The 20,698-nt window shown below is 32.3% G+C and overlaps 1 protein-coding gene across 13 annotated transcripts in view; it reads right to left on the minus strand.

Annotated features, from left to right (window-relative positions):
- The window catches only part of LOC115219086, a 295,969-nt gene that overhangs the window by 28,624 nt on the left and 246,647 nt on the right, over nt 1-20,698 (minus strand). For 8 of the 13 annotated variants that reach the window (XM_036505970.1, XM_029789156.2, XM_036505982.1 and 5 more), the window contains 3 exons: nt 17,377-17,424; nt 14,228-14,287; nt 2,283-2,342 (listed from right to left, as the gene is read on the minus strand). In XM_036505970.1, the coding sequence (XP_036361863.1) occupies nt 2,283-2,342; nt 14,228-14,287; nt 17,377-17,424 (168 nt within the window). The remainder of the gene's footprint in view (nt 1-2,282; nt 2,343-14,227; nt 14,288-17,376; nt 17,425-20,698) is intronic. The other 5 variants (XM_036506012.1, XM_036505992.1, XM_036506016.1 and 2 more) reach the window with 3 other exon arrangements.

Below are 20,698 nucleotides of genomic sequence, written 5' to 3' on the forward strand. Positions count from 1 at the left end.
AACAAATAAACATTTCTCTTTTTTTGTCACATTTACAAATTTTTCTTCTGCATATTTCAGACACATCCTTCCTTCAAACTATACACGTATACAACACACACACACACACACAAGATTTTTTAAAACACTCCATCCATTAAGTAACAGACAGACAAGAAAGACAGTCAGTCCATCTGATAAGGTTGGCAAACAATAATAGTAACATGCAATAAAAATAGCTTAATAATACGTTAGTTCAGGCAAATGGTAAATTGAAGAAAAGTGACTAAGTCTGATGGAAATAAAACTGCAAAATTGATTGATTGTAAAATAAGGAAAACAAATAGAAACAAAGCAACTATGAAGTCAGTAAAATTCTTAATTTGGATGTCTGGGACAAGAGAGAACGATATATTGATTTTTTTTCTCTTTTTCTTGCTTTTTCTTTAATTTGCTTTTTTGCAAGAGTTAAATCTGGAATGGTGCCTCAAGGTGAAGAAGAGTAAATATCTTTTAGCTTTGGTTTGTTTGTTTTCCATTATTTGATTTATAATTTTTTTATATAGTTTTTTTTTTTCTGGTAAAATTAATGGTTAAAACAGAGGAATGGATTTCTTTAATATTTATTCATTTGTTCATTCAACATAATATACATCTACTTTTTTCAATACTAACTATAATTGATTTTCTTTTAATTTAGGCCAGTTTCATATTTGTTGTCAATTGTTTTATGGGGTATTTTTTTTTCCTAACTAGAAATCTTTCTTGTTGCTAACCATTCAAGCTTCAAATAGTAACGGAATTTCATTCTCAGTCAAGCAGACTGTGGAAAGTAGAATTATAAACCTTGCCCTGGAGTAGAATATGATGAATGTAGCAAGATCTGATTGAGTTGTTGACTGATCTATAATGGTCCAGTAACTTAAACTGCAAAAGTAATTCATACTTATTGACATTTTTATCAAATTTTGTGAACAAAACATCATTGGTTATGTGTTTCCAATACACTAGTAACTGGTTCTCAGCATTTACAGTGGTGAAAGTGAGAAGGAAGTGTCTGCGAAACTTGGACTGGAAGATGTGAAAGTTTGCCACATCCATAGTTTACTTGCTTCGCAGTATATACGAGAGTACTGATAAGTTCCTCGCTTAAGGGTATCGCAAAAGGTCTGGTTGGAGACATAACCTTATGAATTCTTTTACAGGGCTTAGAAAAACTGAAGGATCACTGCAATAAGTGTGTGAATCTGAGAATGGAATATGTTGAATAAAATCATAATTAATTGATCCTCCTGTATTTTCTGTTACCCAAAGCCAGGAACAGAAAAGTCTTTGGCTTGGGGTAAAATAATGACTCTCCTCATAGGTCACTATTCTCCAATCATTTAAATGATTGTCCTTCAATGAAGAGCCCTTATACTATGAAATGGACTATGGTCATCTTGTCACACAGTTGTATGTATCCATCACCATTAGAATCCAATGATGAAAAAGCAATGCAGCGGTAATTTTAGTGGAAAAAGTCATACCCAATAACAAATTGACAGCTGTAACATTATGGAGTCCCATTCAGTTTTAACCAAATTTACTCACAAGACATTGATCCGTATGAGGCTGTGGTAGAAGACACTTGCCCAAGATGTTTTGCAGAGGGATCAGAGCTAAATCCATGTAGTTGCAAAACAAATGGCACCATGTTTGCACCCATCAATTTAAATGCAAAAATTATTGCTTGGATATCATTGCCATGCTTCAGGATATACTTTTCAAATGATGTATACTTATTTTCCAAGCCATACTTTTACTCAACCACTTTTTCTCTCCTCAGCTTCAAATTCCTATTTACTTTGTTAAATTCTTCACCCTTAAAGATGGATATATTTCTAGTTGAGCCTAATATATTCAAATATATTTCATTCATATCTCTCATCCTTTATTTCTAATTCATCCCTGCAATTCTGGGCCATAATATTCTAAGTTTGATCCTGAAAGTGATGGTTGTATATGCATAAAATCTATTCTCCCTTCAACCCCATTCTCTTTTCTTATCTGGATCCCAGCCATAAAGGCTTCCAGTTTTAAGCTCACAGTTCCTTTAAATCCATCAACTTCTTAAACTCATCTGATCTCCCATCAGCTATATGACTATCTCACCAACAGTATTAAAAACCAATCTCACAACCTGTCTCTCTAGAGTCATTATCCTTGGCTACTTCAATGTAGACAACTTTGCCTGACTCTAACACTCTCCCACTAACAACAATGTAAAGAGTGACACAGAAATATTAGTTTCATGGACTCACCATCAATGCTGGAACTCCAGACAAACTGCCTCTTTCATATGAATAATTTGTATCCATTGTCTGTAAAATAATATTTAAGGTAAGAAATAAAAATAAATTGTCAATAAAAGGAATGTATTTCAACATAAAAATTCAAATGATAATCTTAAAGAGAGAAAAATAAAACATTTTTTATGTGACAAATCTTATAGAATAAATAAATAAATAAACAAAACATTCATATTTAACAAAAGAATACATTATTGAAAGATTATTCCAATAAAAAGTAAAGATTATTATTTCTATTTATATTTTTATTCAAATAGAATATTACATAATAACACCTAGCAATCATCAGATCAAAATATTAAGGTACCAATTCAAAAATTTAAGCTTTATCTTCAAAATGTTTAAATTATTAAATGTAAAGTGCTTTGAACAAAATTTCTAATTTATTTAAAGAGGGTCTGTAATGACATCTGACATATTAATGGAGTAAAGCAGAATTTACCCAAGTAAGCATTTTCATCCAGTATTATAAATATTACTCAACAAGTGTCTTTACAAACATAAATATACCTCAATGAGCAGTGGCTAAGGATACCAAGCTTAAATATTAAGAAATTTCAGTCAATGTAGTCAAAAACTTTTAAATGTTTGCACTGCTCATCTGAATAATTAACCCTGTAAAAGTAAGAATATGAAATGCTAACATGAAATTAAGAACATTTAAATTTAATCAAAATGAACCATCAATTTTTTTTTTTTTTTACATATCTTAAAAAACAATCTGTCCATGAAAAATCACATTTGCAATCCAACTCTTTCAAAATATAATTATATGATGTACAAAAGGTTCTTGAAAAAGACCAGATTAGTAAAATGCTGAAAAGGGAAAATATCTGGAATTTGAATCTTGAGGATGCATTTCTCCGAGCAGATAATGTACTTTTGAGAATGATTCTAGTTGGATAGGAACATGAACAAACCTCCTTTTTCATCAAAACAAAATTTCTTTGTAAATATGTAATTGAAACTGAAAACTCAAAGCAAATTAATTTGTTTTCTTTTTTCTTTAAATACAGAAAATGATAACTAAAAATTATTATTTATGGAAAAAAAAAAATTATTATTTATGGAAAAAAAAATTTCTACGCATTGAAATAAGTCCAAGATTGGGTGTTAGATGTCTTCATCTAAAACTCATATAAATGAATGACTACTTTCCCTAATTAAACTTCCATTATTTTATGCCAATATGGTTGAAATTATAATAATTATTTCAAAATCCCAAAGTTAATTTTATCTCAAAATATCAGAGAAATGGCTCTTAATTTCATAAACAAAAACTTCTTAGCCGATAATTTGTATGAAGCAAATGAAGATGGAACAACAGTATTTGAATATTTTGCAAAGTTTCTAGTATTTGACTGGCCCAAGTTAAAATGCTGCTGAGATAGATTTTGCTTTTATTTCCCTTGAGGTTAATAAATACGAAATATAAAATGAAGACCAAAATCAATTTAGAATGCCTCATCCTCTTCAAAGGGGCTTTGTGCCAAGAGAACAAGAAATCAATATCTGTAAGATGCCATCAGTTATTCTATATATTCATCTACCAAATTAGAAATTTGTTAAATTTAACAGAAGACAAGCAGAGAAACCCACAGAGAATTGCTGTCATTTTAGGAGCCGTTCAAGAGAAGATGGACATGTTTACATCATCTTGCAGTAGAACTCATATCCTCCCATGAGTCAAGAACTGACAATGGAAAATCTCCTTTACTGCATCTTTCCATGAACCACTACCTAAAAATGAAGTCTTCAATATACCCTCAATGTTGTAAGATGTTGTAGGACGATTGATAAATGACAAGCAACAGATTATATTGATTATTTGTGTGGAAAGCACATAGAATCAGGAAGATAAAAGACATTGCAATTATCAAATAAAGAAACTTAGGAAATATTTTAACACAAGCTTTTGAAAGATTTCCATTTACGTTTGGAAAAGCCAAACTGGCTTAACAGTATTTTATCATTTGAGAATTCAGATGGTTGCTCCTTATAGGGCCTTATGATGAAGGTATCTGAGGACTATCCCCATGACCTTCTCAGGAATAGAGGATATTGAAAATGGATGGATGAATAGATAGATAGAAAGATGGAAGCATTTAGAATCTGACTATTAGAAATATTCTCTTTCCATAATAGATAAAATGATGTAATAAAGTTATATATTTTGGTAGAAATTCAAATATTTCAATACTTAATTTTAAAATTTTAATTTCCACTGTTGATAACAGACACAGCTATAATTATTCTAACACAGGGATGAAGTCTGAAAGTTACAAGAAGGGAGTTAATCAATAACATCCACCCCAATACTTAACTGGTACTTTGGTTTATCAACCATAAATGAATAAAAGGGAAAAAGAGCCCTTAGAAGGGCTCTTTGAACTCAGAAAGTAAAGAGCTGAAACAAATACTTAATGACTCAAACATCCACTGCTCTTTAGAGTGCCAGATTTGTGGTATTTAGTTTCAGCCTTTTAGGTTCCTTGTTCAAATTCTACCTAGGTCAAATTTACCTTTTCTTCTTACAAACTCAATAAAATGAGGTACAGGGTTCAATATAAGCGACTGTTCTATTGAACAAAATTTTTTGCGTTGACCACCAGATAAGGGATCGTGGGACCCTATCAAAGGCTTTCTCCAAGTCAACAAAAGCCAAGACAGAGGTTTATCTTTGGCGAGATTATTTTCCTGTAGTTACCTTACCAGAAATATAGCATCAGTGGTGCTTCTGCCTGGCACAAAACCAAACTGCATCTCTTCTAGGCTAACTCTCTCCCTAATTAGTTGGGCTATGACCTTCTCTGTAACTTTCATCACTTGATACAATAATTTGATACCCCTGTAGTTATTTCTATCTAAAGCATCACCTTTACCTTTGTAGCAGTTAACTATGGTGCTGCTACACCAGTCATTGGGTATGACTCCTTCATGAACTACCTGATTTACGATGCGGGTAACATGACCATAACCCACACCGCCTGATATTTTAAGCATCTCAACAGTGATTCCTGATGGGCCAGGTGCTTTCCCTGTCTTCATATCCTTAATTACTGAAAAAATATCTGAAAACTTTAGAAATACCCTACAATCTAGGTGTATTGCAAAAGTCGGCATTACTTGAAACTGCACGCATATTGCGTAAAGTACTGTATATCTGAGGTCCTTGTAATTTGACAAACAGTACAAAGCCCTAGAAGACACAATATCTTCAATCAACAACCTCACGATATTGTATACAGTGCAATGTTTATAATAATAATGATAATAATAATAACCATGCACACTAGCAGAGAAAGTTTTCAGGCTAGATGCTCTACCTAATGCAAACAACACAACTATAACAAGCCAACAAGAGAGCTTTTATATGATCTCTGTCTTAACCTTCTAAAACTAACAACAAAACCTTCCTTAAATCACATTCTGCCATCTAAAAGTGAAAAAAAAAAAAAAAAAGACAGGGCTGTCAAAGCTGGAAAGCCTTCAACCATAGACCTATTTCACAAGGCAGTAAGGGTAAACAAAACAGCTCAACCATAAAATAACTGTACAACCTATAGTAAATCAGACAGATTGAGGTTTACATTATGTACCTTGCTTAAGGACATAACACAATGGCTGCAGTATGGGTTGAAATAATGTCTACTAGTTGTGTATCACCTGAACTTTGGTTCAATTGTCCTTTATATATTCTGTTAAAATTATAATTAATACTGCACAACCAAAATATAATAAAAGCATATGGAAAAATAAATAAAAACATATACAGAAACAAAACTTCTCTGTTAACAGCTCCAATCAGTATTTAAAACAAAGTATTTTCTAATTGCAAATGAACACCCAATAACGATATATATCACCTGTTAGTAAGCATAATCAAAACCATTGGAAGAATCAGGATTAAGTGCAAGCATGGCTATGTGTTTAAAAAGATTACCTCCCAAGCATGGGGCCTTGGGTTCAGTTCTGCTGCATGGAATACTGGGCAAGTGTCTTCTACTATAGCACTGAACCAAGCAAAACTGTGTGAGTAGATTCGGTAAACAGAAATTGAAAGCCCATTGTAAGTAAATGTATGAGTGTGTGTGTGTGTGTGCTTATCTTTACATGTCATGGTTGTAAAGGAACAACATCATCATAACAAATGATATTTGTTTCCAGTTGTCCAGGTAAAACTTGACTGGCTGTGGGGAAATATTACCTTCATTGGAAACAGGTAAGGTGTGGTAACAGGAAGGGTATGTGGTCATAGAAAATCAGCCATAACAAAATCCATCTGACTCATGCAAGCAGAGAAAGGTGAGTATTAAATGATGATGACGGTGATGATGATGATGTGATAATGAAGATGACGATAATAATGATGACAATGATAATGGTGATGATGACAACGACAGTAATGATGACGACGGTGATGGATATGAAGTATAAACTGAGCAATGTAAACTAACTTCTCGAAATATTAGTCTATAAATAAACCAGCTATCTTCAATTTCTCATCTGGAAAAATTATTATTTTTCTGTCAAAAGTTTACAACAGAGTTCTCATTGATTGACCAAAATCAATATATATATATATATTTACCAATCAAAATATATTTGGATGAGCAATATAATTTCTGTTGTGCATCATTTTATTCATTTGTTCATCGTTTTATTTTTATATTGATTAACCTTATGGCGCATCGTTGGTGTGATCAATCACAGAAGATCAAAGCAAATTAATTTTGACTTTGATCTCATATGACTTTATAAATAACATAAATTAACTAGAAAATCTGAGATGAATTTGTCTCAAATTTGCATGCAATTTTAGAAAATTCAATCCATAACAAAAATGTTACAAAACAAAAAATTGGTTGATGAAAATTAGCATCAGTTTTATTCTTTATAAAAACAACTATTTGAAAACAATAGCATCAGGTTTTCAATTGGTTATTCACTGGTTCACTGCATTTCTGATTATTAGAGTGACAAAGAATTGACTAACTTGATGCAGAACAAATATCTCAAGGGAGTTGATTTATAAAATCCTACCTTCTCGTTTTCATGCTGATGCTCATATTTTTGACCAAATCTACTCATGCATGCATGCATTCATTCACACGTGTGTGTGTGTGAGAGAGAGAGAAAGAGAGTGTGATAGTGCTGAAAAATTTCTTTCTTTCGTTCATTCGTACGTACACTTTCGCCATAACATATCTTTACTCTTGTTACACTGTCTTCTGCACATGTGTGCTTATAGTTGGTATTATTGTGGTGACATGATCAAAGTTTGAGAGTCTGATTGTGCCACTTTTCTTTCTAGCTTTACAGTGTAAGCATGGCTGCTCTACTAGCAATGTGCACCAAAGAAGAACAAAGAGCAAAGATCCGAGAGATGGTAATGGTGAACCGGTTCACCATTATCACATCTCGAGCTTGCTGAATCTTCTCAGTGGTCTAGGTTGGCAGGTGTCCTGCTCCTTGTTCGTGCATCATGTTTCTGCGGCCACTTTTAAACTTCTTGATCCACTCATATACACTTCTGCACAATAGTGTACTGTCCTGTTATTGCACTAAAAGCCTCTGATGAATTTTAGCACCTGACACACCTTCTGACCAGAGAAATCGGATCACTGCTCTTTGTCCTTCTTTGGTGCCCGTTACTAGTGGAGCGGTCATACTTACACTGAAAAATGGCAGGATCAGGCTCAAACTTCGATCATGTGAACATAATAGTGCCAACTATTATCACGCATGTGCAGAAGGCAGTGTGACAATAATAAAGATATGCTATTGTGAAAGTGCGAATAATTTTTGACTTACACACACAAAATTTTTTCACCTTTGTTGAATTTTACCTTTCTGTGTGTGTGTTTGTGTGTTTGCTACTTTGTTTGATCTAACAAATGCACACGCATAGAAGGACATACACATGCATGTGTGCATGTCCACAAACTCACTGTCTCCTCCCATTCTCTGTCACCTTCTGTCACGCACACATGCATGCACACATACACACACACACAATTTTTTTGCTTAGTTTTCATCTAACAGATTTCAGTCACAAGACAGTGATCAACCTAAGGTCAAAGCAGAACACACCTGCTCAGGTGTTGTACAGTGAAGCCGCAATCATACAGTTATGAAGAAAACTTCATAATCATACAACCATGAATACATTGTATTTTTGTTCAGATTTTCTTTCTCTTGATTATAGAAGGCAAAAAAAAAAAAAAAAAAAAAATAGCTAGAGTGTTAGAGTAACTGTTTTTATAATTGGATGCCCTTTCTATGAGTAAGTGCACTTCTGTGATGCAGCAGTTACACCTGTTCCTAGAAAAGTTATAAAATCTAATTAAAAAGTCTTACCATATTACTAGTATTAGGAAACATGTTATTAAAACTGACAAAACATGTTTTGTAATGCAAATGGCCCAGTGGTTAGGGTAGCGGACTTGCGGTCGGAGGATCGTGGTTTCGATTCCCACACCGGGCGTTATGTGTGTTTATTGAGTGAAAACACCTAAAGCTCCACGAGTTTCCAGCAGGGGGGGGGGGCGACCCCTGTTGTACTCTTTGAAGGCGGCGAGCTGGCAGAATCGTTAGCACACCAGGCGAAATGCTTAGTGGTATTTCGCCTGCCATTATTGTTGAAATTCTCATAATGCTCTTTATATTTGATACAATTTATTTTTTTCACATAAATTGTTTCAAACTATACTCCTCACTTGAGCATAGCCTAGGTTAAACTTATTTTTAGTAGCATGCCAAATACATACAAATGGACATTATAAAAACCAGCTAATTATCTTATACTGAAATATAAAATAGTCAAACTCCAAGTAATTGTTGTTAAAATGAAGAGATAAGATGATGAAATATTAGTGACATCAGCTGTCAATTGAAACAGTAATAAGATATCATAGAAAAATACTTTTTTAAATATTCCTTCAGACATTCTGCTTAAGAAAGTTAAGTGTCTTCATGCTTAGAAGACAATGGGACCGAATATCGGTGAATTATAAAACATGGATCATCCCTTCATGAATATACTTTCGTTTATTCATATTTGGATATTTTTATTTGAATGCTCAATAACAAGTTTATTTGTTTTGAATCTCATAAATGTGATTCTGTATTTTGTAATGTACAAACAGCAGAAGCCTTTGTCTCCAAAGGGTTAAGTAAATAATAGCTTATAGATTACAAGTAAATAACAGTTTGCTGGAAAGATACAGTAAAAGGATTTCTAAGTGCAGGAACCATAATGTTAATAACAAACTAACGTCAATTAAGAGAGGAGAAACAAGCATCAGAACTCTGAAATCTGCAATGAATGAGATTAATCCTAATTGAACAAACCAAATAAACATACATTTACTGTATACTCTAACAGAATAAATAGAATTAATTGCTCGACTATCTGTAATTAGAGGTATCCAGAAATCAGTATTCAACCTCATTGATTTTAGGGGATGGCTGCGAGTTGCAATGTTAGTAGAACAAGAAAAACTGCTACAACCAGGAATAAAACATAGCTTGCTTGATCATTCATGGGGAGGCTATTACATAAACAATAGACCTTATTTCAATGTTCAATATTAAACTCAAAATTATACAAACACACAGACATGCACTGTATATATAACACACTTATCTGCAGTGAAATTTGTACTTTTAGTATATATTATTATCTACTCGAAATTGGTAATCTGCTGCCTTGTATATCATATAACATTCCAAGAGTTACAGCATCAGTCCAAGCTAAAATGCTCACTGTCTCAATGGTCAAGAGATTCAAGGCTCTCTGTACAATAAATGAATACTTTATTATATTGCAATACAGAGTACAAATCACAAATTAGCAATGGAAAACTCCAGCCACTATTTGTCTATTCTTGAATCACTTGAATCACAAAGTCTTCTATGATGTCCCAATGACCTAAAATATTACACAATTCATTAAAAATAATCATTGCTACTGTCATTAAAGATCAATCATTCACAGATCTCTGGTACCCCTTGATAATGCACAATTCAAATTTATAGAGTATTAAGAGGATGACAGACAAATATACCAAGATAAGGAATATAGTTTATTATCAAGAGGAAAGCACTTTCCATGAGAAATGCTTAATTCATTACTACAAATTGAAACGAGTAAAGACTCCCTACGGTCATGAATGACCATGGGATTGCACCTAGAAGGTTACCCTCCAAGGCACAAGTCAGGGCAAGGTTGTTTATGGAAGACCAGCCTTCCCTCTCCAAGGGAAAGGCAAAGGCCAATACAGCTTGGCACCAGTGACATTGCAACTCACTTCTACTGCTAAGTTAACTGGAATGTGAAATAAAGTGTCTTGCTCAAGAATACAACACACAACCTGGACTGGGAATTGAATTCACTATCTCATGATTGTGAGTCCAATGCTCTAACCACTGAGCCAGGCAATGACACACTTATTACTTTTACAGTTGAGCTATTTGTTAAAGTGGTGATTTACATGCTATATTATGGTACCTGCTTACATCTAGCTAGACTGATGCATTGACAAAGATCAGCAATAATGAGAGAAATATGAACTGCCAATCCTCAGCTGATTGCATTACATTGTATAAACTTAGAAATCCAGGGCATTTTAATGCCATTGTGCTGCTGCTGCTGCTACTACTATTACTACTGCTGCAACAACTACCAACAATGTATTTAATAGTGCAAGTTTAATAATTTCTTACAAGTGGGAGTAATATTATCATGTTTGCAGAAATGATGTGAAGAACAACCCATCATCCGGAGGCAAAGTATTGCACCAATACGAAATAATTCAAAAGTGAAAATATTTATAATATAATAATAATAATAATAATAATTAAATCATTGTATACAGTGCTCAGGTGCACCACAACTTGTCAAAAGTGCATATAAAGCATATGGTGCCTGTAACAGAAGATTTAATGAGTGATTCCTGAATTCCTATGAAATTACACCTTCAATATGTATTACAGTATCAGTATCTTCCAACATTGCTGAAGGGAAAAGGTAGGACATCAGTAATTAGGAATTCATATATATTAAAGAGCTACAATTAAATTCTGTAACTGGAGAAGAAGAATCCTAAAATAATTACTTTCCAAAGAAGAAATACTGCTGTGGAATTCTTACATAGATAGGTATCAGATTTATTTATTGTGCATGGCTTAGTGGTTAGGGTATTCAGCTCACGATTGTAAGGCCGAGAGTTCAATTTACAGCAACATGTTGTGTCCTTCAGAAAGATACTTTATTTCATGTTGCTTCAGTCCACTCAACTGGCAAAAATGAGTAGTACCTGTATTTCAAAGGGCAAGCCTTATCACAATCTGTGTTACACTGAATATCCCTGACAACTATGTTAAGGGTACGCATGTCTGTGGAGTGGTCATTGATCAGATCAACTGAAATCCTCATTGTCATTGTGACAGAATGCCATTTATTTATTGCAAATGGTATGTAGACTCTGCAAGGTGTTTAACATTTTCCAAAAAATATTAGTGACATTGAGCAAAGGGAAATAGATACAACAGGAAACAGAAGTATTAACTTTCATTTACTAGAAACTTACTTAATGAAGTTGATGAACCTTACATTAGTCATGATGAAGTAAATTTATTATGGAAAATATTCCAACCATCATTAACCCACTTTTTTTCCATTTAGGCATCAGACTACATTATCCAAAATGTTCTTTTTTAAAGACGAGAGTATAATTTGAGAGAGATTTGGCTGTTATTTCTAAAAGGTGTTGCAACCTTGATTCATAACTCAAGAATTGTTGTTGTTTACCCCAAGGTTAGCCTTGACTGATTAGATCTATGATCAAAAGCTTTCTAGTCATGGCTCTTTGTGTTCTGAATTCATATCCTGCCTAGTTCAACTTAGCCCTTCATCACTATAGTACTTAACCAGAGTAGTGGAGTGGCAGAACTGTTAGAAGACTATGCGAGTTGACTGGCGGTAACTGCTTTAGTTCTTTTATTCAGACAGCAAAATCTGTGATGATTCTGGAACCATACTGTATCAGTCCAATTGGCACCTTTTCTATTAAAGAGATATCAGTGGCATTAAAAGGGGAGATTTGTAGAATGGACAAATGGTAGTCTTCCTCAAAAGAAGTTTTACTCAGGCCTGCACAAATATATGCAGATACATGGTCAATGCTGACTGACAATGTCACATACAAGTGTGAGTGTGTGTGATAGAGAGAGAGAGAAGGGAAAGGAGAGACAGAGAATGGAGAGAACAGAAGAAAATGAGAGAGAAACAAAGAAAAGTACAAATTACACACATCTACAAAATCAATAATATCTTAAAAGGAATTCAATTGATAAGCTAATAAAAATGAAGTGAAGGAAGATCTATCAGAAGTAAATAATGACCTTGAATTAGACAATCTGACAAGGTCATACTTTCTATGGTTCATGCCAAATTAGAAGGAAAAGAAAGAATATAAAATAAAATCACTAAAACGATGATGATGATGACAACAATGATGATGACGACAATGATGATGACGACAATGATGATGACGACAATGATGATGACGACAATGATGATGAGAATGATGCTGATCATGATGATGATGGTGGTGGTGGTGGTGATGATAATAGTATACCAAATGTTATTGTTTGCATAAAACAAGTAATGTAAAGGTGTCCCCAAATGTTTAAGTCAAATTATGAAATAATTTTAACAATAAACAGAAAATGTGTCAACTGAAGTGGAAACCTTCATTGACGCTAGACTTGCTTTATCAAACCAAAGAGTTTTACATGCAACTAAGTAATATTAACATAACATAAGCAATAAATACATAAAGTATGAGCCAAAGTGCAAGTAAACAACTAATAATATTTATTCACAAATTAGTGGGAGTAAAAAAAAAATTGATTGCAAAGGACTGAGTCTATTTAAAGTGAAAACTCGCCATTTTTTATATGGAAATAATGTGTAGTACTGTGGACAAGATGAAAGAGGAGCAAAACCACACAGCAGTGAATTTTAAATACGTGTGCGAACTGATGAATTATATAGAACTTGCTATTTTGATAATCTAATCAACTGCATCATTGTAAACTAAAACATAATGTTACACTTTTGCTTGAATTTAATTTTCTTCTTCCATTATTACTTTTATTTTTTTTTTTTTTACTAATTTTAATAAATCATTAAAAATATTTTTTTTTTTTAATAATTGAAAATTTTGAAATACTCAAGAAACCCTACAGATGTCATTGATTAAACTTTGTTTCCGAGGCTGGTGTTTTAATTATTGAACGTAATTTCAGTTTTAATAGTATGTTAGAGGAAATATCATGCATACATTTGGCAGCTATATTTTTCAATTTCTGAGGAGACGAAGAAAAAAGAATGAGGCTGCCATTATGATAAAGCTGAAGGAAAAAACATTAAAATATTTCAATGTAACATTAAATATTTGCTTCAAATTAGATAAAATAGACATTTGCATGCCTTGTGAGTTCCAATTAATGAAAACAGCATTGCAGATTACAGAATTAAAACCGCCTTGAATTTCAGCAGTAAGTTATTATTTTTGTCATCTGATTGACTAGACTTTAGCAAAATTGTCAGCAAATGTATATTTTATGTTTATTAATATATTATGTTTTCATGGTTAATTTTACAAATTTATCACAGCTGACATTTGCTTTAGATAATAAAACATTAATAGAAACAAACAATGCAACTTCAGTTAGGAAAATAAAGATAGCCATTTTGTGCATGTATGTATGCATATGATGTGTAATAGTTGTGCATAATAAACTTACTTGAGAGGTGAGGTTAGTGAAATACATTTTCTATCAAAATATGCACAGGTTACACAATAAATTGTTTGTTGTCAACTCACCCCAGATGGCCAAATGGCGCTGTGAACACAACCTCGGTTGCAATAGCTCAATGACTCCGTCTACAAAAGTTGGACGCACTAGGTATAAAAATGTGCTGGTAAATACATACTGAAGATGACACCACGAAAACAGACCAATTTTACAGAATACATAGGAGAGAAAGTGTGATATAAATGCAACTGGTACAGCAAGCAACAAAATGGACATGAGAAGATAATGGTATTACACTGCACCAAAACATATAAAGATATATATATATATATGTATGTATGTATTTATATATATATATATAAGCATGCTAATCAAATATATACTATTTGCAATTATACACAAGACAGAACATGAAGAAACTAGCAAACACTAATAATATAACTTTGAAATTATTGCAACTGTACAAAAACCAAAAAAGCAGATACACACTCTGAAGCAAAGAACTGATACCAACTACATAATATCAACATATGACCCATGCAAGTATCAAACTGAATGATTAATCTGGATCAATGGTCAAGCAAAACTCACTCAAATGAACAGCTGTATTGTTATGAAGCAAAATCTATACAACTACTAAATCATATTACTATATTTATGTTAGCTATTAGGTAGAATTAGTAATGAAGCAGAGGAAATAGGTTCAATTTAGTAAATAGTTACAATCTTACTCCTATTTTACATTACACAACAGGTCTGGTAACAATGTATATAATAAAAGATTGAATCAATAACTACAGGACATAGGAATACCATTCACTTAATGCTAAGCATTATTTGTAACAATGTTATAAGCAAGATTGAACATGCTACAATTAGTAATCATATAATTTTAATTAATTATCTGTATGCTTAAGTGTTGGTAAGGTAGCTGATGAATCAAAAGTTTGTATTCACTGCAAACATTTAATTTTCTCAGTGCAGATCACATCTTCATGCCTCAATCACTCACAATGATGAATTTAGATATTTCATCTTCACATAATACTGTCTATAATAAACTGACTGAGTGAGATTGTAAACTTATTCTTGTGGCTTATGAGTTTCTGTGATTTGAAGAGACTGGAATATTATTGTGCCTTTGGTAGAATGGTTACTTCATGTTTTTTTTTTCCATCTCACAAATGAATTGGATAGTAGATGCACTATTTTATTCACTTTTCTTTTGATTGTTCTCAAAAGTCCATAAAAGATGACTGTGTGACCTTATATCATATGAACAGACATTTTGAAAGTAACTTGCATGTCAGAAAATATTGAGAATATAATAAGATGAAATTAAAGGAGGCTACAGATGATCACATGAGAACATTATTGGTCTACTTATCAACGAATGGCAGATAAGGAGAGATGATAAACGGTATGCTGAACATTATAATGTAAACATTAAATAAAAAAATAATAAATGCGCCCTTTTGAAGCCTAGCCAGGCTCATGGGCCCAGTTTCCCGGTTTCAATAGCGTATGTGTTCCCCAGCTGGACAGGACGCCAGTCCATCGCAGCGTTACTCATTTTTGCCAGCTGAGTGGAGACTGGAGCAATGTGAAATGAAGTGTTTTGCTCAAGAACACAACGCGTCGCCTGGTCCAGGAATCGAAACCACAATCTTACGATCATGATGCTGACACCCTAACCACTAAGCCACGTGCCTCCACAATGTAAACATTATAAATGTAATATTATAAATGTAATATTTGTGCAAGTAAATCTCTGAGTGAGCTGAATCCAAGATAGGGTCCAAGTCCTTAATAAGCCATTTCACTTAATGCGCACCTGACACCTATAATTTTCAGTTTATGGTTTGTGGAGTTAGAGAGGCCCAGTTAAGATGATGACTTCTTGACATACTACATGCATTTTACATTCAGTGATTCAATGAACCAAAAATGGTTACCGGACAATTTCTGTTCATATTAAATAAGAACTTAGACAAATAGAAGTAAATTAAGAAAATACAGTGAGAGGAAAGTGAGAATGGAACTCATACACTCAAGTAAACATTCAGTCATATAATCACACTATTAAGCATTAGATTTGTTCCATCCATCATGAAAAAATAAATTCCTTTCATGCTGCATATTAAGTTAGTTGACATTATATAAATTTCCTTGAAAACTTATAAGTTGAAATAATTCTTCAGTGTTACTTACGAAATTGCAAACAATTAATTTGTAAGAATGAAGCTTAAATGGTATCCTATAAGGTAATAATTAAAATTAACATCCAGAAAAGGAACAGTGTTATAAAAGTAATAAGCTTGGATGTTAACTAGGTGGTTTCAATATCCATTTTGATCAGACAACTTTCATAAGTCTTTCTTTCCATCATTATTGTTTACAAAAGATGTATGAAAAAGACATGCGATAAAACAGATGGATATATTAACAAACAGAAAAATGAGAAGAGAAATGATGAAAGTTAAAGACAAAGGAGATAAACAGCTATCAAGAAAAACAAAGGAACTACCATTAAAGAACAGACAGGTTACTGACTAAAATCTTGATTACAAGGTAGCATTTTACCTCCCGTAATTCCCCAACCTTCCTTACTAATTAACAAGTGATATATAACATCATTAAAGTCTCATCCATGCATGTGTTATAATTAAACCCAGTTTTCAAATCATTTCAGTGTTAAATCTGCAATGAACCAGGCAATATCTAACATCTGGAGCAATATTCTCCAATGGAGACCAAGCTTTTAATTATTTTAATTTTCATTCTAATGTTATCAGTATAAGTTTGCAATACGTGTAAGCTTCCCTTCCTTACAAATTACACATGCTATCTGTTCAATCTCTGTAGTTATCCCACTTCAGATGATGTAAGATTAGAGTGAGGAAGAAGAAAAAGATAACAATACAAACTGACAACATGATATGTGAGAGAGAGAGAGAGAGAAAGATAAGAATAGGTAAGAACTTTTAACTTCTGCGTTAACCAGTGTTAATACTTCTAGCAGGAATAGCAGTGAGTATGCATATATGGTAGAATACCATTCTGAAAACTTCAGTTCCATCTCTATACAATTTAGGCTTAAAACTTGCATGTGATGACTTGGTATTTCATTCCAGTAGGGTTAATAAAACAAGTATTAGTAATATATGCAGATTAATTCAAATTGATTATATTCATCCTCTGAAAAAATAAAACTGACCTTGCGCCTACGTAAGACATCAATATTCACAGAAGGAAATGGGATGTGCTGTAGAAAAAAAAGTTCCTGAGATGAGAAACCTATTTTTTTTTTCTTTTTTATTATGGTTGAGAAAGGCATGGATGCTACAACATTCTATGAATCTTCCCCTAAAAATGTAAGGTGATGTCACTAATCAGAAAAGAAATATATATTTCCAGAGGAAACAGAGGGATTATTGTGTAGATGATGAATAGATGAGTAGATAGATAATTAGATAGAAAGATATTTTAAATATACAGATAATATCAGCAAATATTACTGCAAAAAGGAAATTTGAGATTAAGAAAGGCTCTATTCATAACATTTTTAATATAGAATTTTAAAGATTAAAGCATGGGTAAACATTCTGGCCACTCCTTTTTGAAGAAATATAGATATAAATGTTTCTATTACCATTAATGCTAACGTATACTTTTTCGAATTTTATTGCTTTATTCTTTTTTTCATACAGCATATACAATATTTATAAATATTTTGATTTCTTAAGAGTTTTTCCTAATGCCAACAACAAGCCTATGGATTAAAATATTTCATATTTTCTTTCAGACTGATTGACTGCAATACATAAAAACTACATTTCCACCAAAATCATTTTATAAAATATAATCAAACTTTTCTGACTCTTGCCATTAAGCATGTCTTTATGTGCAGTATTTGTCCATTTTTGACTGTAAATATTGCTCTTAGTCATTTTTAAGTTATCCTTGATTGGAGAATAGAGATAACTGTATATGGAAGCAGTCCACATTTATTTTGAGCAAATTCTGATCTGTAGCAGGAGGAAAATATAAGCAGCTGGGAAATTATAAAAATATGTTATTTTATTTTAACTTTTCTCATCAATTTTATATAGCAATTTGTGAAAAAATTGCAATTGGTTATGTTTCCATCATGTCAATTACTAATTCACTGCATTTCTAAGAGTGAAAGTAACAATAGTGCCATTAACTCACTACAGAACAAATATTGCAAAGGATTTCATTTGAAAAGCATTGGTTGTCATATGGCAATTTATATCTTCATTAAGATGTTCACTTAAGCCTGTTCTAGGTATAGTTTTAGAGAGGGAGACCCACATATAATTCTCAATTAATTGTTTTATATAAAATTTAGTTATGGTTTTAGACATTGTTGAAACATCTTGTTCATAATAAGTGGATCAGAACAGAGAAAAGCCCCACCCCACTCATTTTCTAGACACACGAGTTGCATTTAGTTTGTTGCAGTTACTTCAAAATTACAGCTTTTATAAAATTCATGTACCACCACAATTTCTTTTGCATATCTCTAAAGGTATGCAAAGCCTACTTTGAGAATCCCTGAGCTAGTCAATACCAGCAAAATATAAAGGTCTTGTTGCAAACTTAAGAGTCTGGCATTCAGTTTCAATGAATAAATCATTATCTTTTATTTACCATAATTACGTCATTTTTATCCAAATATTAGTTCTAATTTCTTACTAATATACAAAAGTAAATTCTCATCAAGCCGTAGCACTACAAACATCAGTAATAACAAAATTGTTGGCAAATAATAGCTAATGCTATAACAGCCTTTGTTCTCTATGTAAATAAACATGTTTTACTAATATAAGATTGTATAGATTTTTGCAGCTGTTTTAATGAACAAAAGACTAAGGATTTTATATTATTTCAAATTCTATTTATATAAAATTTTAGAGAAACTCATTAAAATTCTCAATAGTCTTCAAATGAATATAAAATTCAATAATGTCCATGTCAAGATATAATTTCACAACTGTTTGTTTTAATATTAAAAATCAGTAGAGGATTATTGTTTACTCTCTTCTTCAACCCAAACATAATACCGTCTCTTAGAAGATGGACAGCCAGTACTGATTTAATATAAATTAATTAAATAATGGACTTTCAAGCTATAAAATAACAGCCAAATTTCCTTCAAACTATACTCTGTTATCTTAACAATGGATACATTAGGTAAATGTAGTCAAGGGCACACTATGCCTGTAGGAATAAAAAAAAAATGGGACAATCATAGTTGGAATAGTTTGAATACTTGCTTGATCAGGTCAACTTTCAGGATAAGCCAGAGTAACAAAGAATAAACATAGGAAATTGCAGCTCCATTTTAACATGTTAATTATCAAATAAGAAGAGGTGAAAATTGAACTCAAAAGAATTAAACCAATTTACTCTGCTTCAGTCTTCTACATCACCTGAATAATATAAATTCATTTACACTCCTAACCTAAGAACATTTTATATCAGGAATCTCTCCACATCCGCAATTATGTGATATTTTCATTAATGCTGACCCTTTCAGTGTTAGTAATGTTGAATGTGTACAAATGATCACATAGTTAAAAAATAATTAATTAACAAAATGAATTATCTATCCACAGAAATATGAAAATATGAAATATGGAAAATGTTTTAAGAATTCAAGTATCAAACATTGTATTCATACATTTAAAGGGTGAAAAATAAATGTGAGGAAGAAAACTGTTGGCTGAAACCATTTTTGTTGATAAAAGTTGAAAAATATTATCATTCTTGATAATCCACAATGTATGTTCACAAATAAGGAATATTCCCCCAAAATAGAAATAAAATATGATTAGAAGTGTTTAATTATTTACAGCATAATCCAAGATTGAGCTAAATAAATATGTTAAATTATAAAGAATATGAGGAGAAATGAAGCAAAATAGCTGTAGTATTCAAAAACCATGAAATAATAATTAGCAGATTGACATTGCACATAGTTGAACAAGAAAATGGGTTATTTTGGCCAGTATAGATGCTACTAGGTTAGAGAAACACAGATAGATAGATTATCAAAAAGACTGCTTTACTCAAGACCAAAGCAAACTTCTGAAGTGCATGAGAACTGAACAAAGTTTTAAAAAATGAAAATGAAATAAACTAAAGCAATAAAATCTCTAAAACAAGGATGATGCAAAATAAGAGACAACTTAAAAGGAGATTCTGGGAGGAAGCAGTGTGCTTAGTGATTTAAAAACAGATCTACATAATGCAAACATTTAAGGAGAAATACAAGCACAAGTAAAATGACGTCTACTAAAGGATAACATATCACATGCATAAGGCATGCCCCCATCTCGAAGAAGTATCAGTTATGATATGATCTTGCATAGTCAGATATGATTTTGGGACTGATACAGAAGATAAAATATAATAGTAATACAGCAACGATGTGCTTTACTCTCTACTTTGGATCAGCTTTCAGATAAATCGTACTTTTTTAAGGGAATTTCTTTTTTTCAAAATTACACCCT

Source organism: Octopus sinensis, linkage group LG1 (assembly GCF_006345805.1).
Source record: "Octopus sinensis linkage group LG1, ASM634580v1, whole genome shotgun sequence".
Taxonomy (NCBI): Eukaryota; Metazoa; Mollusca; class Cephalopoda; order Octopoda; family Octopodidae; genus Octopus; species Octopus sinensis.